Here is a 27,916-nt window from a genome sequence, read left to right as displayed (position 1 = left end):
TATACGAAATACCTACACGTCTTGCAATAAAACACACATCGGGGAAACAGGGAGGGCGTTCAGTACACGAAAAAAGGAATATAGAACAGAAGAAGGAAACAGCGAAGACAAAACACGAGCAACAAAACGCAAAGCAGGACAGGAACAACTCAAATCGGCCATCTTTGACCACTGTAATAGCGAGAACCACATTTTGGGCTGGGACGGAGCAAACATCTTTGGGACAGAGGAAAACAAACACCGTCGCTGGATTAAAGAGGCAATCGAAATACGAAAACATGCCCACGGGACGATAAACCAGGATGAGGGGGCTTTTTTACTCTCACACACCTGGGATACTGTCCTGAGGAAGTCGGACTGCGGATTGCGTTGTCGTCCTGCCTCCACCGTTAGGAAGACGGCGCCAAAACCTGTTTAAATCAGCTGACCCAACATGTCACGGCAATATCACGTGACTCTGAGTAAGACTAAGAAGCTAGTGAGTAGTCGAAACTGTCAGGTATGAAAACAAACTCTTGGTCTGAAAAAATAACCTAATAACATAAAATATCAGAAGACCAAATGAACCTCACTGGACGATGAGGGTTAATAGTTAATACAGTAGTTACCTGTTTGGCAGGTGCTATACTCCTCTCCCCTTCTCCTCCGATCTCATTCCTAAAACAGGGGCAGCTCAGGACCAGCTCGTTGCTCTTGTCGTCCCCCGGGTCCAGCGCTGGGTTAGTCCCGTGTCCCGATCCGTCCTTCGTGTTTAGCTCCTCTTGAGATCCGCATGGAGACCCGTACGCTCCGCTCTGATTGGACGAGAGCGAGGAAGTGGCCGAGGCGGATGCGGCAGCAGCGGCCGACGCCCCCGTGGTCGTGTTTTTACGCTTGGACCCGCACTGTCTGCTTTGCACGGCTTCATTTAGATCGAAGAGCAAAGACTGGACATCAAAATGGGCGAAACCCTTCTGGCACACCCACGGTTTGGGAGGGGGCGCGCTCTCGTCGGTTTTCCCTCCGTCCTCGGCGTCCGAACCCGCTCTGGACGTATCGCCTTCCACTTTGACGCTACGCAGTTTACGAAATATAGACTCACTCCCTGCCTCCGATTTAGACCTTCTTTTCAACTGCTTCTCTCTTTCCTTCAGTCGACTCGCTGGACTCCCTTTGACTATCGGTCCATCGGGTAGATCCAAAGCCGCTTGCTTGATCGGAGCGACTGTTAGCAATTCCGAAAGCCTCTCTGGAGCTGGACTTCTCTGATCTGGCGCCTCAGCAGACTGGTAGCCTTTTAGCATGTCGAAAAAACTCTCTCCGGACACCCCATGTTTGTCTATGGACGACGTGCTTCCGTATTCGCGATGCATCGGAGTCCAGCCTGAGAACGACCAGCCCTCGTTATCCCCGTCCAACTCGCTGATGGTGATGTCGCTGTTGCTTCGCTGCCGGATCCGCCGCATGCCCTTCCGCGGCGATCCCAGGTAACCATCCGGGGACAGGAAGCGGTTGTCTTTGCCTTTGCTTTGCATCTTGTTCTTGAGCGTGTTTTGAATGTTGCGCAGCATTGAAGAGTCTTGCGGGCTGATGAGGTGGCCAAGCTTGGCGGACAGGTTAGTATGGGATGTAACGGTGGATACGTTACCGCCACCGCCGCCGCCGCCGCCGCTACCCCCGCTACCTCCTCCTCTCTCCGATCGCTCGCTTCTCTCAGATCGTTCGCTCCTTTCCGATCGCTCGCTCCTTTCCGATCCCATAATCCTCTCGCGATCCCCGCTTCCAGAACCAGAAGACGAAGTCGTGGTTGAACTGGGCGAATCGGTTTCCACGGTGATATGCCAAACCCCGCCGCTCCCTCCGTCTTTCCTGGGCGGCCAGTCAGCGACCCGAGCGCGCACGCCCATTTTGGGAACGCCGGGGTTGGTGCCGGTGTTGGAGGAGGAGATGTGGGCGCTCTCGCTGCGGGGCGGGGGGGCTCCTCCGTTGGGCAGGCGCAAGCGGCGGGTGTAGAATTCGTCGGAGGCCGGTACGGAGCCCCCGACCGAGCGCTCCGTCTGGGAACGCTTGAGGCTGGTCATGGCGGTGGGACAGGATGGGGGGCCAGGGAGGGACACTGGGCGAGGGTGGAGGGTCGGAGGGTTTCAAAATAAGGTCAACATATTTCCCACAGCATGCAGGGATGGGGCGGCCTCATTGACACGTTGGGAGCTGCAAAACAAAAGCAAAATATAAGTTGGGCGGTTTGACATCAATGCATAACTATGACAGATTTGTTAACTAATGATGGATGGCAAAACCTGGAATTTTTAATAGAGTAAGTCATCCATCATTACATTTCTCTTGTGTGTTAAAGCCACAGTATGCAACTTTGTTTTGCAAAAAAATAAAAGCATGTTGTTTTTTTTTTCATTTGGTTGTTGTTATTGAACTGAAAAATGTAGAAAAACACACATCCGAACTCTGAGAGGGCTTGCATCTCCACAAACCTGACTTTTTTTTTTTTTTTTGGACCTTTCGCTTGTTTCTATGGGAATGTTGTTCCTTTGCTATTCATCTATCTCTCTCCATGGAAAATGGTCCGAAGTTTCATTTCCATGGAATAATGTAGGTAAGGTTGTGCAATTAATTGAATTTTGATCACGATTTTGATTTGTGTGTTAAACGATCTCCAAACTCATATAATCAAGTTGAAAGGATTATATGAGGCTATTTGCATTTAAACAAGCTTAACAGAGTTTATTTTGGGATATTGTTTATATAAATAAGTACAGCTGGACATATAGTTTATTTTGGATTAATTTATGTTTTTCTATGCCTTATTTCATGTTCAAAGCATATTTTATTCATTTTATGTTTTATACACTGCAAAACTGCAATAAGGTAAACATTTGTAGCCTATTTATTTTCAATTTGAAAGTTTTGTGTAAATTATGAATAAAAAAGTGTTGTTTTTTGAGAGGAAAATGCTGAATAAATGCACGGTGTAACTGTGCACTGTAAAAACTAACCGTTTGATTAATCATGATTTCAATATTGACCAAAATAATCAAGATGAGCCCTAAATGTAGGTGACATGCCATTTTCAGAAAGTTACATACTGTGTCTTTACATTTTGTAGTTATTTTTTACAGAATGTGTTTTATAAAGACAAGTTAATCTAGAAATGCTAAATTTTACTACAACTTTTGTGCCCCTCATAACGTTTGGACAACAGTAGAGCCCAAAATGAGGGACTGAAGATGTCGTGTCTACAAGATCAACTATTTTAATTGATGGTAGCTATACAAAATTTGAATATAAAAACATAAAATTGTCAAAAAGTTGCAAAAACACTAAGAAGACACTAAAACAGCCACATTCCAAACAAAGGTATATGGTGATTTTTTGACAACTGTCCTGTCCATTCACTTCTGTGCGATACTTAAACCGCAGTTATGAAAAAAATACTGTACTTGAGACAATCAAAAAATATTTTCTACCTTTTTTTCTGTCTTTTATACCTCCCACCCATAGTCTAAATGCAATAATTTCACTACGAAACCAAGCAGTTTACGTTCCACTTTTCTCCTATAATTAAAGAAACTACAATATAACTCACCTTGACCAGAGTTTTCAATGCTGATGCTGAACTCGAGTCAGTGCTTGTCAGAGCGCTGGCGGGCTGCTCATCTCAGCACTGCATCTGAAAAACACAGAGACAAAAGAAAACCCATTTAACACTTAGCAAAAAAATTAATGTCACTTTTACAATGGTTAAAAGGCTCCAGGTTTTCAAAAGGGATTGTGAAAAGCGCACTGGTGAGATGGTCGGCGGCAGCTCAACCTTCGCTCAGACCGCACTCACGTCTCCATGGCGATGGGTTTGAACGAGTGAGAGTGGGAGGGGAGAGAGAAAATCAAGCTTCCTTTACAACCGTCAGGCTCTTCAGTTGGATGCACTGTCACTATTAAAATGAAGAAAATGTGTAATGAAGGCACGAGAGATGTGTCCTAAATAAGGTGTTCAAAAGTATTGAAAATCTGATCCTAATCGATACTAAAACTGGTATCCAAACTACTAATTTGATTAATGAAAAGACACATTCGCAGGACAGAAATGAACCTTTCCTGAATAGCGTTAGGCTACGTCCTCATGGCAACGCTCCTGGATTATTTGTTTTGTGGGTTGGAAAAAATTTCCTTCCACACACGTGTCGGATCAATAAATATTCACGTCCAGACGACAACGAAGCACTGAGAAACGATGAGATGTTCAGACTGCAGGGCTTAACTCTCGACATTTGACGACCCCCTGAACCCTTAATGACGACTTTTGACACCTCCGCTGTATCACTAAAGACGTGATTTGACGACCTTTAGAACTGGCTCGGTTTTTCACATTTAAACAGAGACCGCGATAGGTAGGGGCCACTACAACCCACACCAGGCTGACCAATAGGATTCAAGGATATGTTTTCGCCGATTTTTTTCCGAAGTTAATCGAAATAGTGACGATTGTAGCTTCCGGAAAAAACACAACACGAAACACGTGCAATGGAAAGATCGCGCTGCGGTGCACAGTTTTAGAAATAATGAGGAGCGAACGTATTTTATGGATAAGTTTAGAGAAAGTGACTTTTATAGATTTCAAAGTGATGATGAGGGTGATTATAATGTGGAAAACAGCGATAGCGACGGACTTACAGAGAGTGAATCTTACGAAGGTGAGAATGCCGCTGATGCGTCTGTGTGGAGTCCTGCGATATCCGAACAAACTATCCGGGCTTTATACTCGATTATGAACCAAAATTGCCCTGAAATCACTCGTGGAAGTCTGTTTTCTTTTATGCAATTATGCTCTATGGGCAGCCCTAGTAACATATGTATGGGTTGTTCCTAGTAGGCGTCCAGGGGGGAAAGAGTTAATGCTCAATTTGGAGTGTTTTGTGAAATCTGATTTTTTTGTGAGGTTGTTCACATTTCCAATTAAATGTGACTTGTATGTGATCTCCAGTGTGAACTTTAAACGCCCCAAAAGTGTCCTGCATGCGCATTAGAGGACATGACGACGTAAACATGCAGCAAGCGTGCTCAGTGTTCACGGATGTCGTCTAAACGCTGGGCTTGTCTCCCAAAATACGGTCCAGTTCTTCGTAAAATGGACAGGTAACACGTCCACGACTGCTTCGTTTATTTGAGTCTTTAGCCTCCTTGTATTTGGCTCACAGGCTCTTTATTTTTTGTTGACACTGGAGCCAGGACCGTCTGTAGCCGCACTCGACCACTTATCATTATCATTTAAAAAAAACGCCCTGTTCCGATTAAGACCCCTCCAATTTGGCTTCAATGCAGCAAATAACCAAAATATCGTGATATCGTATTGACAAAGTTCTCACAATAATATCGTGGACCATCACAATATATCGAATTACAAGTCTCTTTGCTTAAATTAAGAGTTTTGGTGCAGCAATAGCTTAAAAAAAGACAGAGAACTACATAGACCATGATCCTTTGCTCCATTTCAATGCAAACTACATGAAGAAATAACAGTTCTAAGCACTTTTAAGTCTTCTTTCTGTCAAGCCATTTTAAGAGGAAAAAGTATCATATTACAGCTCTGTTAGTCTCCACAAAATATTGCAATAAATATCGTACCGTGAGACGTATATCGTGAAAATATCGTACAAAGACATTTGGATATTGTTACATCCCTAACCTTGAGCCTCGCCGCCATATCGTGAGCTTTCCCACGATATCGCAAAAAATATCGTACCGTGAGGTTCACACCGTGATAATATCGTATCATGAGACTTGGATATCGTTACACCCCTGTTAATTAACTCACTAATTCGCTTTCCCTCCATGGTCTGGACTCGGAGCCTGACGTGTAGGTGGGATGAATGCGGCCTGACCGTTCAGACTGAAGTCGCACGTCAAAAGATCGGATATGTATCGGTTTTAGGAGCACATATCCGAGTGGCCTGGGTCGCATTTGAAAAAAAATCGGATCTGTGTCGTTCAGACTGTCATTAAAAGATCAAATACAGGTCGGATAGAAGCGGAAAAATTGGATTTGGGTCACTTCAGGCTGCAGTCTGAACGTAACCTTAGATATACTAAAATGCGTAGCTCTCTGGCAGTTTGTTTTATAAAAGTAGCTCTTTGGAGGAAAAGCGTTGGAGATATTCTGCGATAGTCTATACTGTGTTGCTTTCTAAAGGTATCCAGGTGATACGCAAAGCAGCTGAGATGGCATCACCACGCTACGGGCTAATATTATTTATTCATGCGGTGTTCAGAAGGCTTTTAGACACATGTTGTCCTTGTTCTGTTCGCAGGATCACAGCGCTGTGGCCAGGTGTTTGTGGGTGCTGATCTGTGTCCGAAGGAGGTTTCCATCTGATCCGTTTGTTTTGATGTGGAGGAGAGGATACAGGATTATTCCTAACGCAGTGACTGTTCAGGCCAGACGGCAAAGTGAAAAAACAAGAGAATTTAATTTGGACAAAAGCCACAAACTCCACAAAGCGAAGAGGGAAAAACTGTCAATATCATTTACATAACTAAGAGCTCAACTAAAAAGCTCATAAAACAGGAGACGCAATTACAGACTGTGCGGAAGAAGTTGGGTAAAATGGAAAATTAAACCGGGAGAGAGACAGAAACAGAAAGACGGAGAGAGAAAGACTTTATTGATCCTGGGGGAAATTCGGGTTTAGCTGCAGCAACGTACTGCGCCTCTCTGTTTAGGTGTTTGATTTTCAACAAAAACGTGAGAGTGACTGACAGGCCGATACCGATACTTGGCCTCAGTGTACTCGCCGATACCGATACCAGTCTGATCTGATACTCATACAGAAGAAGACAACTTACCCTACTCAATTTTGTTACAGTACAACAGCAAAAAATGAAAGATTATCTCTAAAAACTAAATCTGTAACACTTTATTTTACGGTACACTTATTAATATCTAACTACCCTCTAATTTGAGTATTTGTAGATGGTTAATTTGTCATTAATTAGTGATTATTCAGCCTTTATTAAAGTCTAATTCTCCATTCTGCTGTTAGTTTGACATTTACACACACATTTTTTTTATTAATACACTTCTTATTACTGCTTATTAGTCTGATACTAGGCCATTTTTGTCCATAAATTATGATTCTAATAAGCTTTTGGTAATAAGCGTGTTGTTAAGGACTAGTTGCACAAGAAATGTAGTTTTTACTTATTTGCACTTAATAATTTTAGCTTACTCTTATGTAATAAAACACTCTCTAGTAGGTGTTAATAGAGTCCAACTAGCCTGGAATTAAGTAAGATACATTTATTAAGTGCAAATAAGTAAACACATTTCATATTTTAAAAGTCACAAACCTTCACAAAGTCAACAGATATTATTCATAAATCTGAGCTTTATTTGACCATTATTGAACATTAATGAGGATATTTTATTGTTGACTGTAGTATTACTCAAGTTTTAAACAATGAAAAACAGAAACTGGTCCTTTTTTCTTTTCAACATTCAACTGAACCAGCAATATTGGAACAAAATATTGCAGACCTACATGCAGATCGTGACAAAGGGAACCAAAAAAATAATAATCTCTGCGAAACAGCGCAATAAATGCAACATAGATAAGTTTAAAGCCATACTGCAGAACTTTCCAGGTAAAACAATAACTTTTCCAGAAGAAGGAAGTGACCATCCCTCTACAAAATTACAAAATAATTCACTTCATTCACAAATTTTACTACACCTTTAACTGGTTTTGTATTAGAAAATGGAGAAGACCCAGAACACGCTGGAGGGAATATGTCTCTGGCCTGGGAACGCCTTGGGTCCCCCCCAGAGAAGGTGGAGAAAGTGTCCGGGGTGAAGGAAGTCTGGGAGTCCCTGCTGAGACTGCTGTCCCCGTAACCCGGCCCCAAATAAGAGGAAGAAAATGAATGGATCGGTAATAGAAAGTTATCATTTTTTAGTATTTTGAGCAACTGTTCGAGTTGGTCAATAAATTTTGCATTATTTTTAAAACACTACTGAAATTTTAAGAATATTTGTCACGATAATTACTATATCAACTTGCTATTGATATTTTTGAGGGTCAAAATTTATCATCTGTACATTTTCTTTGCATTTTTACCTCCGCCAAGGAGGTTATGTTTTTGCCCGCGTTTGTTTGTTTGTTTGTTTATTTGTCTGTTAGCAAAATAACTCAAAAAGTTATGGACCGATTTTGATGAAATTTTCAGGATTTGTTGGAAATGTGAAAAGGAAGAACTGATTTCATTTTGGGGGTGATCCGGAAGAAATCCTGGATTCTGGATCACTTTGAAATTTTAGTGGTTTATTGTGGTAAAAGGGGCCAAAAATTTTGTTTCTCAATATCTCGGTTAATTATTGACCAAACCCCATGAAATTTGACTCAGGGATGGACAGTGGGATCCTCTTTCATATTCCAAAGGCTGATCCGGATCTGATCCAGAAGACTGATTTTATTGCAATTTATATAAAAAATGGGGGTAGTCCTTGGCGGAGGTCTGCGCTCTCTGAGTGCTTTTCTAGTTGTTAATGTTTTTGGCAATATGCAAAGAGTTAACACTTCCATTCTATCATTCTATCATTTATTTATTGCAGCTCTTGATTTTTTAACAGTATTGTAGATTTTTGTGGTTTAAATGCTCTTGAGTTTTTGTGTCAGTGGCATAAATTCAGTAAATTAGATTCAACATTATCGTTTATCGTCCATATTTACTTCAGCAAAATATCACACTTCAAAATTTCTTAGCGTGACACTGCAAATTTTGAGGAAATACACCCAAAGATTATCCAAAATGTTGGTATAACACGGAACGCTGGATCTCAATGTGATCGCAGTAAACCCCAAATGAAACAGTCACAGATGTTGCTTGTAGATTGGAAAGTCGTTTTTGCATAAATGACACAAACCCGGCGGGCTCCTCCACTTGCCGGGGCGACCAGTTACGGCGGAGATAACCTTTTAAGCGCTTCTAAATGGGGCCAAATCCTGCGGTAAATACAAGCGAGAGCCGCACCACAGCTGGAAGTGCGGAGCTGAGGCCCGAGCAATCACTGGGTTAGTGTGTTAGCAGACGGACCTATTAACAACACAGTGAGAAGTGAGTCGAAAATATCAGGGAGATAAACTGTGCACATAGGTATTTTTAAATGGGCCCATATTTTCTGATGTTATAACGTTGTTTACGTGCCTAAAAACAGACCTGGATTTGTGTTTTGTTTCATTCACATGTTTAACGCACAAATCCTGCATATTTAGTTTGAGTTGTTAACTTCTATACACATTTACTAGAACCATTTTGATCATTTCAGCTCCAGAATTTCTACTAAACTAAAAGGTAAAAGCAGCTGTTTATGATCGTGCAAAATAAACCACAAACTATAAACTTTTGTGCTGTTGTTATCATTAAAAAAAATAAAAATTCTTCTTACTTTTTCATTCTTATTACTGTTTACTTTGGATGATCATAAATGATAAACTTTAGTGCCATCTTCATCACTATCATTAGTTTTACCACCATAAACAAACACAAAAATCCTCAAATTTTGCATTGTTTATTTAGTACGATCATAAACAATAAACTTTGTGCCTTTATTATTATTATTGTTAGTTTGTACGACCATAAACAAAGATATATTTCTGCGTGTATGTACTGTATATCTGAAGAAAGTTAAAATCCGGTACAGCGCCTTGGAGATACGTTGGAGATAAATGAAACAAAATGAATACATACATTTAGTCTTTGAGAAGGTCTAAATTTCAAAATTAATTATAAAAACGCTTGACATCAGTATTAACGAATAATAACTTCATTAAGATTATTGAAAAACTATAAAAAATTAAGATTAACTAAATGACATATAGTAGATAAATAAAAAAAAAAGATTCAATAATAATAAAGAACAATAAAAAAAAAATATAAAAAATCAAAAAAAATAAATAAAAAAAAAGTTTATAAGTACAAATGAAAATAAAATAAAAAAAAAAAAAAAAAAAAAAAATAACATTAAATAATTAAAACAAAAAAGAAAACAAAAGAAAAAAAAAAAGAAAAAAAAAAAAAAAAAAAGAAAAAAAAAATCTGCGCCCACTCTTATTTCCTCAGAACTTTTATCGATCATTCCTGTATTCTCATTACCATTTAAACCGTAAATGCACTCTCCCCTCCCTCCCAGCCCGCTCCGTACTCCGTTGATTATTTGGCCCACCCCCGCTAATGCCTGCTTACCCTCCTGCTTTTCCGCTCGCCATAATTTACCTCGTCTTTAAAAACGCTCCCGTCATCCGCAACCGGAGACTCATAACTGTCATGCTAGTCCATCATTTAGCTCGCCGTCTTAATAGCTCCCGGCAACGCAAAACACAAGGAAATAACCAACGCCCCGAGAAGAACCAGGGTCCTATCATTTCATAAGACATCCAGAAGAGGGGCCCTTAATCAGGTTTAGCTGCCAGCCGCGGGGCCCATATCTCACGCACTTGTCAGCGCCGAGGCCCTTAAGTAGAGCGGAGGGAGTGGAGCTCGGAGCACTTCTCAGCACACTTACATTATGTTGACACGTGAGAATTAGGAGCATTAGCAGTGTTTGGTGGCCACAAGGTTAATTGTAATGTGGGGAAGGCGGTGGTTCGGATAGTGCTGTTACAGAATGGATCTCAGTATGCATTTTTCAGATTCAGGTTGTTTATCTGCTGAGTTTGGATGATTTTTGCTTTTTAAAACTTTGCAGGTACAATTTGTATCTTGGATTGTGTTTATTAAAGTGGGGGTACTATGTGAAATACATTTTTTTGAGTTGTAATGTTACTAGTTTTATTAGGATGCACGCTGACTGTGTTGTGATAGCATCACAAATTTAAGTGAAACTAGTAAACATGTTAAGGTGATGTGGTTATTTAAATATGTTATGTGTTAATACCCTGTAGAAGTAAAATACTAGCCAGGCTGGTGCCACCTAGTGCCTCTGCTCAATTTCATTTTTCTCCAGCGACTAGGTCAGGAATCAGAATATACTAGACGGTTTGCAAGAACCCCGGGAGTTGTAGACTGTGCACCGGCCAATCAGTGAAGAGCTGTGAAACCATGATGTCAAACTCAAGCGCCTTTCTGGGTTCCTTTTGTGGTACAGCACAACAGTAAACAAAGAGGTCGAGATGGATGTAGACGAAGCCATACATTCTGTGTTGGCAACGATTCCCAAGATCAAGGACTTTCACTCTTTGCTTTTTATGCTGTTGTGCCGGCAATTACTTGGACACCACTGGGCGTCCAGTGCATTGCATACGTAATGACAAAATATCAGCGAATGATTAAATACAAAAAGTACCCGCCTACTGTCCAACTAATCGTAATGCTGTGAGGTCAGACGTTTCCACGAAGTGAAACCGACTGTAAAATACCCTCTCTTTCAAGGAGACGTGACAAGTGTTTAAATGGCTTGCATCTCTAAAAACCTGACACTTATTTGCTTATTCTTTGTTGTTTTATTGTATGTTCCAAAGTATGTTTTTAACTTTCTGTTTTCATGGAATCATTCACTTGACTATCCAAGTCCAGAAAGTGACTATCACAGCCAATGATGTTCATTTTGTCTTCTTATATACTTTAACTTCTTAGGTTCTTTTTAAAGACAATGCAGTAAAGTGTATTTACCTTGTTGACATGTTTCGGCTGCTAGCTGCAAGCCATCATCAGAACTGTCACCGGTGTTGGTGGTGACGTGTCGTATATCAGTTGTTGTTACTTCCTGTAGGCGTGGTCAGCCTGATGGACCTGGCAGGTCGCTCAGACTGACCACGCCTCCCGTCGCCCCGGTGTTCTCTAGGAGGAGGGTGTCCCAGGTGTGTGAAAGGAGGAACGCTCCGTCATCACGGTTAATGCTGTCCGTGCCTCGTTTCCTGTATGGTTTTACTCCAGTGCTTATGTGTGTTGTTTTTTTTTCATGTGGCTTCTGGATGGGTTCCTTTTTGGTGTTATGACCTCTGATGTACGGTAGTGTGACTATGTTTTTGTCCTGCTGCCCTGTGTTGGATTGTAGTGTTTTTTTCCGGGTTTGTTGGTTTTATTGATAACTTGTTGTCTGCCTTTGTTTATGGCCCAGCTGGGATACTGACATTGTTTGAGTGTTTGTATGATGTGTCTCTCCTCTTCCTCCCTGTCGGTGTGGTCTGTGATGAGTGTGGCCCGTTCGAATAATGTTCTTACTACTGAAAGTTTGTGTGCAGTGGGATGTTCGGATGTCCAGAGTAAATATTGGTCAGTGTGTGTAGGTTTTCCGGTATACAGTAACCCAGTCTGCGATGTGGTGGATTTTAATGTCCAGAAAAGATATGGCTCCGTCTTTCTCCTCCTCGTGTGTGAAATTGAATGTTACCTGTGTCGTCTTGTGTGTTGAGATGGTCCGTGAGTTCTTGCGTGTGTCCTTGCTGTATTTTTTCCAGGATGTCATCTACGTAGCGTTTCCAAAAGGTTAAACGGCATTGTGGTGGTGCGGTGTTGAATGCTTTCTGTTCCAGGTCCTCCATGAAAAAACTGCTCATTATTGCTGATAGTGGATCTCCCATTGCGAAACCCCTCTTTCTGCTGGGCCATAAACAAAGGCAGACAACAAGTTATCAATAAAACCAACAAACCCCGGAAAAAAACACAACAATCCAACACAGGGCAGCAGGACAAAAACATAGTCACACTACCATACATCAGAGGAATAACCGAACCCATGCAGAGAGCCATGAAAAAACACAACATAAGCACTGTAGTAAAACCATACACAAAACTCCGCCAACAACTCGTACACCCCAAGGACAAAATCCCACAAGAACAAAAATGCAATGCCATATACGAAATTCAATGCAAATCATGCAATAAATCATACATAGGGGAAACAGGCCGGGCATTTCACATCCGAAAAAAGGAACACCAAAAGGAATGCGAAAAGGAAACGTCAGGGAGACTCACCAGAACACAAAAAGATAAAGCAGAACAGGAAAACCTAAAATCCGCCATATCAGACACTGTAAAAGGAACAACCACATTATGGATTGGGACGGGGCTCGGGTCATTGGATCGGAAAACAACAAGTTCAAACGCTGGATCAAGGAGGCCATTGAAATCAGGAAACGAGGCACGGACAGCATTAACCGTGATGACGGCGCGTTCCTCCTTTCACACACCTGGGACACCCTCCTCCAAGAGAACACCGGGCGACGGGAGGCGTGGTCAGTCTGAGCGACCTGCAGGTCCATCAGGCTGACCACGCCTACAGGAAGTAACAACAACTGATATACGACACGTCACCACCAACACCGGTGACAGTTCTGATGATGGCTTGCAGCTAGCAGCCGAAACATGTCAACAAGGTAAATACACTTTACTGCATTGTCTTTAAAAAGAACCTAAGAAGTTATAGTGACTATCACAGGTATGACATACAGTAGGTACAGTAGATAATTATTTAACATTTTGTTTTCATTTTTTTCATTTTACAAAATTTATCTAAAACGGCAAATGGATAGAAAAGGTCCATTCTTTTCCTGTTCCAGAGAATTGCAAGCAAGTTTAAAGAGTGAGAGAGAGTGAAAGAGCGCTGGCCTTTCTGTGCAGAGTTTGCATGTTCTTCCTGTGTCTGGGTGGGTTTCCTCCTGCCCAAACCCAAAACATGCACCACAGGTAAAATCCTCCAGTTTAAGTAGTCGAAATGTGAGAAAAATGTTACCCCAGATATATTGTATAAGCTGCTTTTGAGTTCAAAATAAGTCTGTATGCAATTTTAAAATGTTTGATGGCCAGATAATTGGTAAGTGTATGTTAGCATGCTAGTTGTTATATTACAGTGACAGCAAAACCACAGAGAATGTTAGGATTAGGATGCTCAGAATGCATAAGGAATAACTTTGGACCACTGCAGTCCTGTTTCTCAAGTTCAAAACAACAATTTAAACCACCAACATTCAGGTTAGTGGAAAATGTGTTTATGTATTTAATTACTTATTAATGATATTTGCGAAAAGCAACACCTATAGTTATATTTTGATCTGCTAAGATGTAATAACACTAAATATTGTTACATTAAGTTTATTATTATAATTTTTTTTTTTGTACTAACTCTTACAACTATACTGAACAAACAATACAATTACAACACAAATGATACTCGCCCCAGTTATCAAAATGTCAACAAAGGAAACGCAAAAGCCAGAAGGTTAATTCAACACAAAGTAATGGCCTGTATATACACGCTGTTGTATATTGTACTCTGATCGGACTGATACTTGCCCTGTGTATAGTATGGGCTCCTAAATGACAGTAAAATACCGCAGTAATTGCAGTAGTAATTATTTGAATACATGGCTAATAGCTCTCTCATGGTGGAGCTCGTGTTTGGATAGGTGGACTGCACAGTACTGCTTTGTACGGCCAGACTCCATCAGGGAAGGAAAGTACAGTTCATACAATACGCCATTGTCTTCTTGAGGTTGCATAACTTCACAGCATCTCGTCCCAAAGGTTTAATCAGGTTTGTGTGAAATCATTTGAGATTTTATCGGACGGCAGCCTTCACACGAACCACTTAGCAATCTGTGAAACTTTCATTGTTTTGATAGCCCGCCTCACCTCTGAATGTTGAGTGATATCGGGAGATGGTTGGTGATGTTAAATAAATAAAAGATTGTTAAGAAATGACACCAGACCCAAGTGAATAGATGCTTGATTACAAGTTTACTGTTCAGGATGCTCCACTTTACATTCTAAGCTTCACATAATGCAGTCACAAAACATGGCACGCGTATATACCTTTATGCTAATGAGAGTACAAATGGGCAAGCCTATATGAATATAGAAGTTAAAATAAATGTAAATAGAAGTACAGCAGATGTATTTTAAGAATGTGACAGTGGAGAGAGAGATGTCCATCACTGGGGTCCATGTCAGATTCGTCAGATATGGGTATTTTTCAGATTCTAGAACGTGAGGATGTCATACATGCAGATGGGGCGCAAGAGAATCCGTGTATCATTCGTTCATTCGTTTTTCAATATAAAACCAAAAATAAGAAAACGAAAAAACAACAGTTTTCTTCGTTATTTGTCTCCAAAACCAAAATGAAAAAACGGATAATGATTTTTTTTCAGTTTTCGAGTTTTCGAAACGACAATGAGACAAGGACAAGACCCAGGAGACCAGATGAGACCGAGGCTCAGAGCCACTGGCAGGGAAGGAGCTCGAAGCTGAAGGACTTGAGACCCCGCGAAAGGCTCAGAGTCAAAGCTTGGAGTCCGTCCCAGTCCTCTGGTCCTGGTCTGGTCCCGCTCTGGTCCCGGTCTGGTCTCGGACCTGGATCAGTCCTGGTTCAGTCCGTACCCGGTGCAAAAGTTCGGCATCGCAGTCACGGAAGTCACGTAAACGGGAAACGGCCGTTATCCGTTTTTTCCATTCTTCATTTAAACACAAAATCGAAAACTGAAAAAACAAATCGTTATCCGTTTTTTCATTTTGGTTTTGGAGACAAATAGCGAAGAAAACTGTTGTTTTTTCGTTTTCTTATTTTTGGTTTTATATTGAAAAACGAATGAACGAATGATACAGGGATTCAAGAGCCAGTTTTCCCTATTAATTGTACTGTACTTTACCATGAAATATCCAAAAGGTAAATACACAAATGTTTAACGAGGTATTTTCCATTACTGACCAAACCCAAGATGTCACCATATTGCAACATAATTTTGCATTTTTATAATTTTTATTTTAATTGCCCCCCATTTGTATTCATTAATGTTGACCGATAGAATGCTGTGAGATCATCTGAAACCCAGCATTAGGTCCACACAGAGGGCTGACTGTGACTTTTAGCACACATAGAGAACAACAAATCAAATACAAGACTGAGTGAAAAAATGACAAAATCACTCATTTCATTGAGAGTGTGTGAGGTAAGGCAGTGCAACTAATTGAATTTTGATCATGATTCCGATTTGGGTGACAAACAATCTCCAAACTCATATAATCGAGTTGAAATGATTTAGGGTGCACTCACACTAGAACTTTAGAAGCATGCCCAAGCAAAACACTGCAGTGAATCTGTGCTGACCTTCAATAAGGGCTGTGACAGAGACTAAAGTTTTGCAGCGTTGTCTCCGGCTGTCCTCGGTCCCCCGTGCTGTTATTATATCCATAAACTCACGGAGGAGCGTATCGCAGGACTCATATCTGCCTCAATATTTAATAGATATTTCTGCCGCTGGACTTATTTTCTCCACTAAAGCTTTAGCTCTGCTGTGCGATGTGTAAACAAACAACGCCATGTGGTAATGTCATCCGCCTTGGTCCAGTTCGGTTGTGCAGGTGTGAGTGCGAGACATATTTTGTAGCCAAAATGTATTTTAAATTTGAAAGTTTTGCGTAAATGATCAATAATAAAGTTTTTTTGTTTGTTTGTTTGTTTGTTTTTGAGAGAGAAAAATGCTGAATAAATGCATTGTGTAACTAAAAAAATTTGAATAATCGTGATTTCAATATTGACCAAAATAATCGCGCTTTTTTTTTTTCCCATAATTGAGCAGCCCTGATGTAGGTATGGGTGGTAGATAGAGAGCTCAGGGTGCAGGCTTTGTAAGGGCAGTTATGGAATATCTTACTTATCTTACTGCCACCAAATATGTTGCCTGAGCTGCCGGTCCTTCTTTTCCTTTATATTTGAATCAAGAAGTTTTGAGTCGGATCATGGAGCGTGAAAAACTCCATCCTAACTTGAGATGGGCCAACCACAGCTGCTCATTTGTATCACTTGTCTCTCAAATGCAGAAGACATCTCCTCAAAGTTCTTGTATCATTCAGAACAAAATATATAACTTCACCTTTTCTTTTTTATGCATAAGCTGCCATGTTTGTTTTGACATGAATGGAGCATCTGTTTGATTGGGTAATCTGCAGTTCGTCAGTCAAGCCCTCTGAAATCGGTTAGACGGGATATTTCCTTGTCCAGCCAAAACCATATGCTTTGACAAAACTCAACATGGGTGAGTGGATCTGAAGCTGTATCTTATCTCCCTGGTTTCAGAGGGTTTGATTGACAGGCGGATTAGGCAATGAGAGAGTCTCATGGTTTGTTCACATCCAAAACAAACATAGCTGCTTACACATAAAAAAGGGGAAAAACCAAGATAACGGATTGAGAAACAGCTCGGATTTTCGTAGAATCAACAACTGAAGCACCAAACTGTCATTTATCTCAGGTAAAATAAGTTATATATTTTGTACTTTTGAGATGTCTTCCGCATTTGAGAAACACATGATACATATTAGCAGCTATGGTTTAATTGTGGAGGATTNGAAAGAGTAATGGGAGAGAGAGAGAGAGACAGAAAGAAAAAGAAATCGAAGAGGAGAGGAAGATAGAAAAAAGAAACAGAAATGGGAGAGGGAAGCAAGAAGAGAGTGAGGAGAGAGAAAGAAAGAAAGAAAGGGAAAAAGAAAGGCAGAACCAAAAACAAAGATGAATAGAAGAGGGGAGTGAGAAGAGAAAGAAACAGAAAGACAAAAGAAAGACAGAAAGACAGACTGAAACAAAGAAAGACAGAAAGAAAGAAAAAAGAGGAGGGGAGAGAGAGACAGAAAAAAGAAAAATGGGAGAGGGGAGTGAGGAGAGAGGAGAGAGAGAAAGAAAAGAAAAAGAAAGACAGAAAGAACTTTTTCTTTCTAGAAAAAGAAATATAGAAAGCAAGATAAATGGAAGAGGGCAGTAAGGAGAGCGAGAAAAAGACAGAAAGAAAGAGAAAAGGGAGAAGGGAGTGAGAGAGAGGATTGTGAGAGAGATGAGAGAAAGAGAAATGGAAGACAGTAGAGAGGAGAGATGAAGAGTCAAGAGAGAGAGAGAGGTAGGAGAGAGTGAGAGTGAGAGAGGAAGAAAAAAGATAAGTGAGCTGTTTTGTGTCATTCATTTGTTCACAAGGAAACCAGGAAGTGCTCGTAAACGATGTAAACAGTTTGACTTGATTTTGTGAAGATTGTCAGTTGTGAGCGTCCTGTTGTGAGCGTCCTGTTGCCCTGTTGTCCTGTTGTCCTGTTGTCCTTGTTGTCCTGTTGTCCTTGTTGTTTGTTGTTCTGTTGCCCTGTTGCCCCTGTTGCCCTGTTCCCCTGTTGCCCGTTGCCTGTGTGCCCTGTTGTCCTGTTGCCCTGTTGTCCTGTTGTCCTGTTGTCCTGTTGCCCTGTTGCCCTGTTGTCCTGTTGTCCTGTTGTCCTGTTGTGCCTGTCCTGTTGCTCCTGTTGTTGCCCTGTTGTCCTGTTGTCCTGTTGCCTGTTGCCCCTGTTGCCCTGTTGCCTGTTGCCTGTGCCCTGTTTGTTGCCCTGTGCCCTGTGCCTGTTGCCTGTTGCCCTGTTGCCCTGTTGCCTGTTGTTCCTGTTGTCCTGTTTGGCCCTGTCCTGTTGCCCCTGTTGCCCTGTTCGCCTGTCCTGTTGTCCTGTTGTCCTGTTGTTGTCCTGTTGCCTGTTGTCCTTGTTGTTGTTGTGTTGTCCTGTTGTCCTGTTGCCCTGTTGCCTGTTGCCCTCTGTTGTCCTGTTGTCCTGTTGTCCTGTTGTCCTGTTGCCCTGTTGCCCTGTTGTTCTGTTGTCCTGTTGCCCTGTTGTCTTGTTGTCCTGTTGCCCTGTTGCCCTGTTGCCCTGTTGTCCTTGTTGTCCTGTTGTCCTGTTGTCCTGTTGCCCTGTTGCCCTGTTGTCCTGTTGTCCTGTTTTTGTCCTGTTGCCCTGTTGTCTTGTTGCCCTGTTGCCCCTGTTGCCCTGTTGCCCTGTTGCCCCTATTTGCCTTATTGTCCTGTTGTCCCTGTTGCCCTGTTGTCCTGTTGCCCTGTTGCCCTGTTGTCCCTGTTGTTGCCCTGTTGTCCTGTTGCCCTGTTGCCCTGTTGCCCTGTTGCCCTGTTGTCCTGTTGCCCTGTTGTCCTGTTGCCCTGTTGCCCTGTTGCCCTGTTGTCCTGTTGTCCTGTTGTCCTGTTGCCCTGTTGCCCTGTTGCCCTGTTGCCCTGTTGCCCTGTTGTTGTTGCCCTGTTGTCCTGTTGCCCTGTTGCCCTGTTGCCCTGTTTGTTCTTGTTGCCCTGTTGCCTGTGTCCTGTTGTCCTGTTGTCCTGTTGTCCTGTTGCCTGTTGCCTGTTGTTGCCCTGTTCTTGTTGCCCCTGTTGTCTTGTTGTTGTCCTGTTGTCCTGTTGTTCCCTGTTGTCCCTGTTGCTTGCCTGTTGTTGTTGTCTTGTCCTGTTGCCCTGTTGTCCTGTTGCCCTGTTTCCTGTCCCTGTTGCCCTGTTGCCCTGTTGTCCTGTTGCCTGTTGCCCTGAGTTGCCCTGTGCCCTGTTGCCCTGTTGCCCTGTTGCTCGTGATAATCGTCTTGTTTACAGACACGAGCGGGTGACACACGTTGACGACATCCGTGAATAGGCTGGTCATGTTTAGGCAGATCTCGGTGTGATCACAGCCATCGACACCACGAGAGACAGAAATAGATGTTTATTGTGAATGGGCACCTGCTAATGGGCACACAGGAAATGATGCCACAATACTGTAATCTGTGGTAGAAACGTGATATAGTACACTCTTCTGATACACGCAGAACTGAATTTTGATTTTGATTTAGTGTTTTCATACATATTAAGTCAGTCTGTCAAAAATCACAGTCAAATCATGAATTCAAATCGTATATAAAGTAAGATATTCCCAGATATTCCACTATCTTCAGATGAAACTGTGATAAACAAAAAAGTAATAATCAAAAACAGTCCAATCATGAATTCAAGTCATGTATAAATCAAGTTCTGCCCAGAAATTCCACTATCTTCAGGTGAAACTTAGATTTTACTGTGATAAACAAAAGAAGTGGTAACAATCACAATCTGTAAAAAAAAAAAAAAAAAAAGTCAAGTCAGAATCAAATCATGAATTCAAATTAAGAATTCAAATCATGCAGCTACAATTTAGATTTAACTGTGCAATGCATAATCCTACAAAACTGGCAAATTATCATGAACAAGAATCAAAATGTCCAAATAATCACAGTCAAAACATGAATTCAAATCATGTATAAAATAAAGATAATCCCAGATATTCCACTATCTTCAGGTGAAACTTCAATTAAACTGTGATAAACCAAAAAAGTGGTAACAATCACAATCTGCCAAAAAAAAGTCAGTCAAATCATGAATTCAAATTATGAATTCAAATCATGTATAAAAACAGTGCCTAAACTTGTGATATTCTATCTTCAGCTAAAATTTAGATTTAACTGTGAAATGTATAATCCCATAAAAATGGTAATTTCTTATACAGATTAATCAAAATATGTCCAAATAATCAATTAAATCGTGAATTCAAATCATGTATAAAGTAAGATATTCCCAGATATCTCACTATCTTCAGGTGAAACTTGATAAACAAAAAAGTAATAATCAAAACAGTCAAGGCATGAATTCAAATCATGTACAAAAACACTGCCTAAGCTTGTGATATTGTATTTTCAGCAACAATTTAGATTTAACTGTGAAACATAATCAAAAATGGTAAATTCTTATACAGATTAATCAAAATATGTCCAAATAATCAGAGTCAAATCTTGAATTCAGATTATGCATAAATTAAGATGTGCCCAGATGTTCCACGACCTTCATATGAAACTTAGATTTAACTGTGAAAAACAAAAAAAAAAAAAAAGTGGTAATGATTCACAATCTGTCAAAAACACTCAAATCACGAATTCAAGTCACGAATTCAAATCACGAATTCCAATCACGAATTCAAATCAGGGGTGGGCGATATGAGAAAACATGAATCATGCTTTTTGGTAGTTTTTTTTTTTCCTCTCTCGTTTTGACTGATCTGGATTGTGTTTAATCAGTTAAAAAATGAAATTAAAATGGATCTCAGTGTTGATTTCATGAACATAAACGGTAAATTTCAATGTCTTTATCTACTGCAAACCACACACTTCAACCATCACTGAAGATTAAACATGACTTTTTCACAATCTCTCCATCTTTCCATTAATTTCCCTGCCGTAATTCAAATTCAAATCACGAATTCGAGTCACGAATTCAAATCATGAAGTCAAATCATCTGTAAAAGCTGCGCCCACACCCGAGCTCGTCTGGGGAAGAGTCAGTTTGAGACACAGTGGACAGAAAAAGATGCCAAAAGAAATATCTAAAAGAAATAAATTCCGACATGATTCTGTGCGAAAAGTGTCGGGCAGCAGGCGGCCACAAGTGTCGCGCTTCACCTCGCCTCCTCTCACGCTGAAACGGTAATTGAGTGAAAAAATAAACGCTCTCTTCCTCCCTCCAAAATAACAGAGGGATGAGGGAGAGGGGGAAGGGGGAGAGCAGGAAGGAGAGAGAGAAGAGAAAATAAGATGTGAGAGAGACAGAGGGAGGAGAAAGGGAGAGAGAGAAAGGGAGATGAGAGAGGGGAGAAAGAAAGAAAGAGAGAGAGAGAAAGAGGATGAGACAGGTGAAAGGGAGATGAGGAGAAAGAGGAGCGAGAGGAAGAAAGGAAGAGAGAGAGATGAGAAAGAGATGAGAGAGAGTGAGAAAGAAAGAGAACAGAGAGACAGAGGGAAGAGAGACAGAGGGAGGAGAAAGGGGAGTGAGAGAGAGGTGAAAGGGAGACACAGAGAGAGAGAGAAGAAAGGGAGATAAGAGAGGAGAGAGGGAGATGATAGAGAGGTGAAAGGAAGAGAGAGATAGAGACAGAGAGAGCAGAAAGTGGGAGCGAGAGAGGCAAAAGGGAGATGAGAGGAGAAAGGAAGAGAGAGACAGAGAGAGGAGAAAGTGAGGTGAGAGAGAGAGGAGAGAGGTGAAGGGAGAGAGAGAGAGAGAGAGAGAGAAGAGGAGACGAGGAGAAAGGGAGGAGAGGTTAAAAAGAGATGAGAAGGGATAAAGGAAGAGAGAGAGAGAAAGGGAGAGGAGAAAGGAAGAGAGAGACAGAGAGAGGAGAAAGTGAGGTGAGAGAGAGAGGAGAGAGGTGAGAGGAGAGAGAGAGAGAGAGAGAGAGAGAAGAGAAGAGAAGAGAAGAGAAAAGGAGACGAGGAGAAAGGGAGGAGAGGTTAAAAAGGAGATGAGAAGGGATAAAGGAAGAGAGAGAAGAGAAAGGGAGAGGAGAGAGGAAGAGAGAGAGAGACAGAGGGAGGAGAAAGTGGAGCAAGAGAGGTGAAAGGGAGAGAGAGAAAAGAGAGTTAAGAGAGAAAGAGAGAGAGATGAAAGGGAGATGAGAGAGGAAAAAGGAAGACAGAGACAGAGGGAGGAGAAAGTGGGAGCGAGAGAGGAGATAGGGAGATAGAAGAGGTGAAAGGGACTCGAGAGAGAGGAGAGAGGAAGAGAGAGAGGAGAAAAAGAGATAAGAGGAGAACGGGAGATAAGAGAGAGGAGAGAAAGAGAGAGAAACAGAGGGAGGAGAAAGTGGAGTGAGAGAGGTGAAAGGGAAAGAGAAGAGGTTAAAAAGGAGATGAGAGAGGATAAAGGAAGAGAGAGAAGAGAAAGGGAGATGAGAGAGGAGAAAGGGCGGTGAGAGAGAGAGTAGAAAGATGGAGATAGAGATGAGAAAGGAAAAGCGAGATAGGAGAAAGGGAGAGGAGAGCGAGGAGAAAGAGACAAGAAAGAAGAGAGAGAGCAAAAGGAGAGGAGATAGAGGGAGGAAAAGAAGAGGAGAGAAGAGAAGAAGGAGGAAGAGAGAGAAGAGAGGGTCTATAGCATTTTATTACAGGGCACTCCTCACTCTGACTCAAGATTTTTAACAGCGAGAAAGTGAGAAGTATAGGAGGAGAAGAGAGGTAGAGAAAAGAGGAGAAGAGGACCTGCAGTATTTGTTCTAGGGCACTCAGCACTACTTTTGGTGTTTTTGGCTTCTTCAGGTGTGGAACTGCACAAGCCGAGTGTCCTCTCTCCTGTCTCTCTCCTGTCTCCTGTCTCTCCTGTCTCCTCTCTCCTCTCTCCTGTCTCCTCTCTCCTGTCTCCTCTCTCCTCTCTCCTGTCTCCTCTCTCCTCTCTCTCTCTCTCTCTCTCTCTCTCCTCTCCTGTCTCTCTCCTCTCTCCTGTCTCTCCTCTCTCCTGCTCTCTCTCCTCTCTCCTGTCTCCTCTCTCTCTCTCTCTCCTGTCTCTCCTCCTCTCCTGTCTCTCCTCTCTCCTGTCTCCTCTCTCCTGTCTCTCCTGTCTCTCCTCTCCTGTCTCTCTCTCCTGTCTCCTCTCTCTGTCTCCTCTCTCCTGTCTCCTCTCTCCTCTCTCTCTCCTCCTCTCTCCTGTCTCCTCTCTCTCTCCTGTCTCCTCTCTCCTCTCTCTCTCCTCTCCTCTCTCTCTCTCTCCTCTCTCCTGTCTCTCCTCTCTCCTGTCTCTCTCTCCTCTCTCTCCTGTCTGTCTCCTCTCTCCTGTCTCTCTCTCCTCTCTCCTGTCTCTCTCTCCTCTCTCCTGTCTCTCCTCTCTCTCTCCTCTCTCCTGTCTCTCTCTCTCCTCTCTCCTGTCTCTCTCTCCTCTCTCCTGTCTCCTCTCTCCTGTCTCTCTCTCCTCTCTCCTGTCTCTCTCTCCTGTCTCCTGTCTCTCCTCTCTCCTCTCTCCTCTCTCTCTCTCCTCTCTCCCATCTCTCTCCTCTCTCCTCTCTCTCTCTCTCCTCTCTCTCTCCTGTCTCCTCTCTCCTGTCTCTCTCTCCTGTCTCCTCTCTCCTGTCCTCTCTCTCTCTCTCTCCTCTCTCTCTGTCTCCTCTCTCCTGTCTCTCTCTCTCCTCTCTCCTGTCTCTCTCTCTCCTGTCTCCTCTCTCCTGCTCTCTCTCCTCTCTCTCCTGTCTCTCCTCTCTCCTCTCTCCTCTCTCCTGTCTCCTCTCTCCTGTCTCTCTCTCCTGTCTCCTCTCTCCTGTCTCCTCTCTCCTGTCTCCTCTCTCTCTGTCTCCTCTCTCCTGTCTCCTCTCTCCTGTCTCCTCTCTCCTGTCTCCTCTCTCCTGTCTCCTCTCTCTCTCCTCTCTCCTGTCTCCTCTCTCCTGTCTCTCCTCTCTCTCCTCTCTCCTCTCTCCTGTCTCTCTCTCCTGTCTCTCTCTCTCTCTCCTCTCTCCTCTCTCCTGTCTCTCCTCTCTCTCCTGTCTCCTCTCTCTGTCTCCTCTCTCCTGTCTCCTCTCTCCTGTCTCTCTCTCCTCTCTCTCCTGCTCTCCTCTCTCTCCTCTCTCCTGTCTCCTCTCTCCTGCGTCTCCTCTCTCCTGTCCTCAGATAAAAGCAGAAACCAGAGCTAAAAATAACCCCGACTGTCACCGTCTCAAACATTCATTCATTAATTTATGCAACTTTCATTTCATTTTTTTTTTATTAGAAATGCTTAAAGAAGACCTAATTTGATATCTATGCATTTCAAACTGATGAAAATTGGGACTGTTGATATAAAAATTAGTAAGTTAAAATAAAATGTCTTATATCTTTTGAAAGGTGAACGCACGGGGAACCAAAATGAGTCATTAAAGGGCCCAGAATATAATATTTTCTGATCAAAAACAAACCTGGAGCTGTGTTTTGTTTTGTTTCATTCACACGTTTAACACATGGCGCTTGCAGATTTAGATTAAGTTTTTCTCGGGGGGGAAAGAAAGAAATGGGAGAGGAGAGAGAGACGGTGACAGACAGAGATAGAAAAAGAAAGAAAGAGAAATGGGAGAAGGAAGTGAGAAAGAGAGACAGAGAGAGAGAGAGAGAATGAGAAATGGGAGAGAGAGAGAGACAGAAAAAAAGAAAGAAAGAGAAATGGGAGAAATAGTGGGAGAGAGAGAGAAGAGAGAGAGAGAGAATGAGAAATGGGAGGAAGAGAGAGACAGGAGAGAGAGACAAAAAAAAGAAAGAAATGGGAAAAGGAAGTGTGTGTGAAAGAGAGAGAGAGAGAGAATGAGAAATGGGAGAGACAGAGACAGAGAGACAGAAAAAAGAAAGAAAGAGAAATGGGGAGAAGAAGTGAGAGAGAAAGAAAGACAAAGAAAGAAAAAGAAAGAAAAGAAAGAAAGAAAGAAATGTGAAGGGAAGTGAGGGAGAGAGGAGAGAGAGAAAGAGAGAGAGAAAGAAAGAAAAAGAAATGGGAGAGAAGGAAGTGAGAGAGAGAGAGAGAGAGAGAGAGAGAGAGAGAGAAGAGGGGAGAGAGAAAGGGGACAGAGAGAGAGAGACAGAAAAAAAGAAAGAAAAAAAGAAAGAAAGAGAAATGGGAGAAATAGTGGGAGAGAGAGAGAGAGAGAGAGAGAGAGAATGATGAGAAATGGGAGGAAGAGAGAGACAGGAGAGAGAGACAAAAAAAAGAAAGAAATGGGAAAAGGAAGTGTGTGTGAAAGAGAGAGAGAGAGAGAATGAGAAATGGGAGAGACAGAGACAGAGAGACAGAAAAAAGAAAGAAAGAGAAATGGGAGAAGAAGTGAGAGAGAGAATGAGAAATGGGACAGAGACAGAGAGAGAAAAGAAAGAAAGAAAGAAATGGGAGAAGGAAGTGTGAGAGAGAGAGAGAGAGAGAGAAAGAGACAGAAAAAAAGAAAGAAATGGGAGAAGGAAGTGTGAGAGAAAGAAAGACAAAGAAAGAAAGAAAGAAATGTGAAAGGGAAGTGAGAGGAGAGAAAGAGAGAGAGACAGAAAAAGAAAAAGAAAGAGACAGAGAGAAGTGTTCCACTGTGTTTTTAAAGTCCATACACCTTCACTAGAATCATTAGGATCATTTCAGCTCTGGAATTGCCCGTTTTTACTTAACAAAAGGTAAAAAGGTAGCCGCTAACTTGAGAACTACCACTTCATGACATCACAAGGTGGAACAGAGCATTATAAAGTGTTATTCGAGCAGGTGTGAATGAAACAAAACACACCTCCAGCTCTGATTTTGATGAGGAAACAACATCATAACATGTCTTAAAACTCACAAGAGTCAGTCAATTTTGTGTAATACAGGACCTTTAAAGAAAACCAAACTAATATAAGTCCTCAAAATTATTAATGAGAATTCTGGGGAAGTTTTTTTTTTTTTTTTTTTTTTTTCCCAAATCGCATGAGGAAACAAAATGAGTTATAAATAGTTATTTTACAAGGCTGAGGAAACAGAGCTTTGGGCGATGGGTTGGCTATGTTTAGACTCTGGTAAAATGTTTTGGAGTTCACAACAGTCCATCTCTTCCAAAACATGTTATTAAAGTTAATACAGTGATGGAGAACTGATAAAACCTAGTGAATGAAAGCTGCTCTTAAAAGCCTATAGTGCAAATTAGCACTTTTTTTTTTAAAGAGTTTGTTATAAATATGCAGGCTTAGCTTGGCTTTTCAGGTCGATTTATTTCATTTTTCATTTCATTTTCATCTGTTGTAAATCCAGAAAACACTTTAAGGCTACAACACACGACTACGCTCCAGGATTTTTTTTGTTAAGGGTTGAAAAAAATTTTCATCCACACACGTGTCACGTCAATAAATATTCATGTCCACATGACAACAGAGCACTGAGTGAAAATGATGTAATACATCTGCCACACCTGTATGTGGTGCTGTTAACAGGACACAGCCAGAGCCACTGGACACACAACAATACTACAAAGAGCTCATGCAGGTCAAACTCGACTCCATTATCCACCATGGATGTTGTTATGGTTGTTACTAGTTGTTGCACGGGGTTTTCTTCTGGTTACATGGCAAAGACGGGGTCGCGACATCATCATTTTCCAAAAGCTTGTTCACATGCCCACACGACAACACAATGCTGGCGTTCTGAGATTTCTCCACTCTGGAACCCGTTTTCAAAAAACACAGTTTACACCCATCTGAAACACTGGCTCCGTGTGGACGAAAGGCCAACAGGAATAAAAACTTCATTGTTTCAACCATAAAACGCGTAACGTGGACACCACCTAAATGTCTTAAAAAACACTTTATAATCGTGTGCTCCAGCTCTGCTCTAGCTCTTCCTGCTCTGATTGGTCAAAGCAATTACATGATGAACGAGACTGCACTCCGTGAGAGAAAACAGCACTACTGCACATGCTCAGTTGGACCAGAGCCACCGGGAGTACCTCGCCGGGCTAAAGGTGAATCTGGAGTCATGCACCATTGAGCTCAGCCCAATGACTTGAATGGACGTCCATTTTGAAACCCCGAGACTTGGTAGAGATCCAAAAGATTCTAGTGAAGGTGTATGGAGCACTTCCTGTATTACAACATGACATCACAAGGTGGAACAGAGTGTTTTCCATTTGAGAGAAGAACTAAATGCACCGAGTTTGTGTGTTAAACATGTGTGAATGAAACAAAACACAACTCCAGGTCTGTTTGTGATGAGAAAACAACATAGATCAGAAAATAGTGTAATATGGCTCCTTTGATTTAGAGCTGAAAAAAACCATCAATATTCGCTTCCTGAACATAAAAAAGACAGCAAAATTTCTTCTTCTTAAGCTTAAACTCTGCTCCAACCCACACTCTCTTCCCGACACAGACCTCTTCATTAAAAAAAAGCCCCGAGCCGATCACTGACAATTACACACGACTGAATCACAATTAAAAATTTGCACAGCCCTTTTATGAATTCTCTTTTATCATTTTGAGATGAACCGGAGCATGTGAACTTCCAACAAATCACTGGCAGTCCGACCCACTCAGAAGCGTATCTCTGGTCCCACTGAGCTCCCGGTTTGATTAAAGGGCCGGTGTATCAGTCGGATCACGGGAGCTCATGTTTTTACACAGATGAGTCACCCCAAACAATTCATTTACATAACACTGAAGCAGACTGCATACTCTATTCACACTTGTATTATTCTCAGGCCTATTTATAACCAAGGCTGCATTACAATGTTACGCAAGTGTCTGCTACACTTATGGCACACTGGACCTGAATGGAGACTTAACGGCGCATTGTCGAACTTTTCTGGTGGATTATTGGTCAAGTTGTTCATGGAGATGTTATTG

General features: G+C 41.8%; 1 protein-coding gene across 1 annotated transcript in view; it reads right to left on the bottom strand.

Moving 5' to 3' along the window:
- Window positions 1-27,916, bottom strand: part of sipa1l1 (signal-induced proliferation-associated 1 like 1) — a 253,412-nt gene that overhangs the window by 99,003 nt on the left and 126,493 nt on the right. Inside the window, 2 exon segments of the mRNA XM_055149535.1 lie at window positions 609-2,190; window positions 3,581-3,664. Of these exon segments, the coding sequence (XP_055005510.1) occupies window positions 609-2,060 (1,452 nt within the window). The 5' untranslated portion in view covers window positions 2,061-2,190; window positions 3,581-3,664.

Source organism: Boleophthalmus pectinirostris, unplaced genomic scaffold (genome assembly GCF_026225935.1).
Source record: "Boleophthalmus pectinirostris isolate CB_2022bp ecotype Guang Dong unplaced genomic scaffold, ASM2622593v1 HiC_scaffold_13, whole genome shotgun sequence".
NCBI lineage: Eukaryota > Metazoa > Chordata > Actinopteri > Gobiiformes > Gobiidae > Boleophthalmus > Boleophthalmus pectinirostris.
Note: the sequence above shows the minus strand (reverse complement) of the source record. Positions and strands in the feature narration are given on the sequence as shown.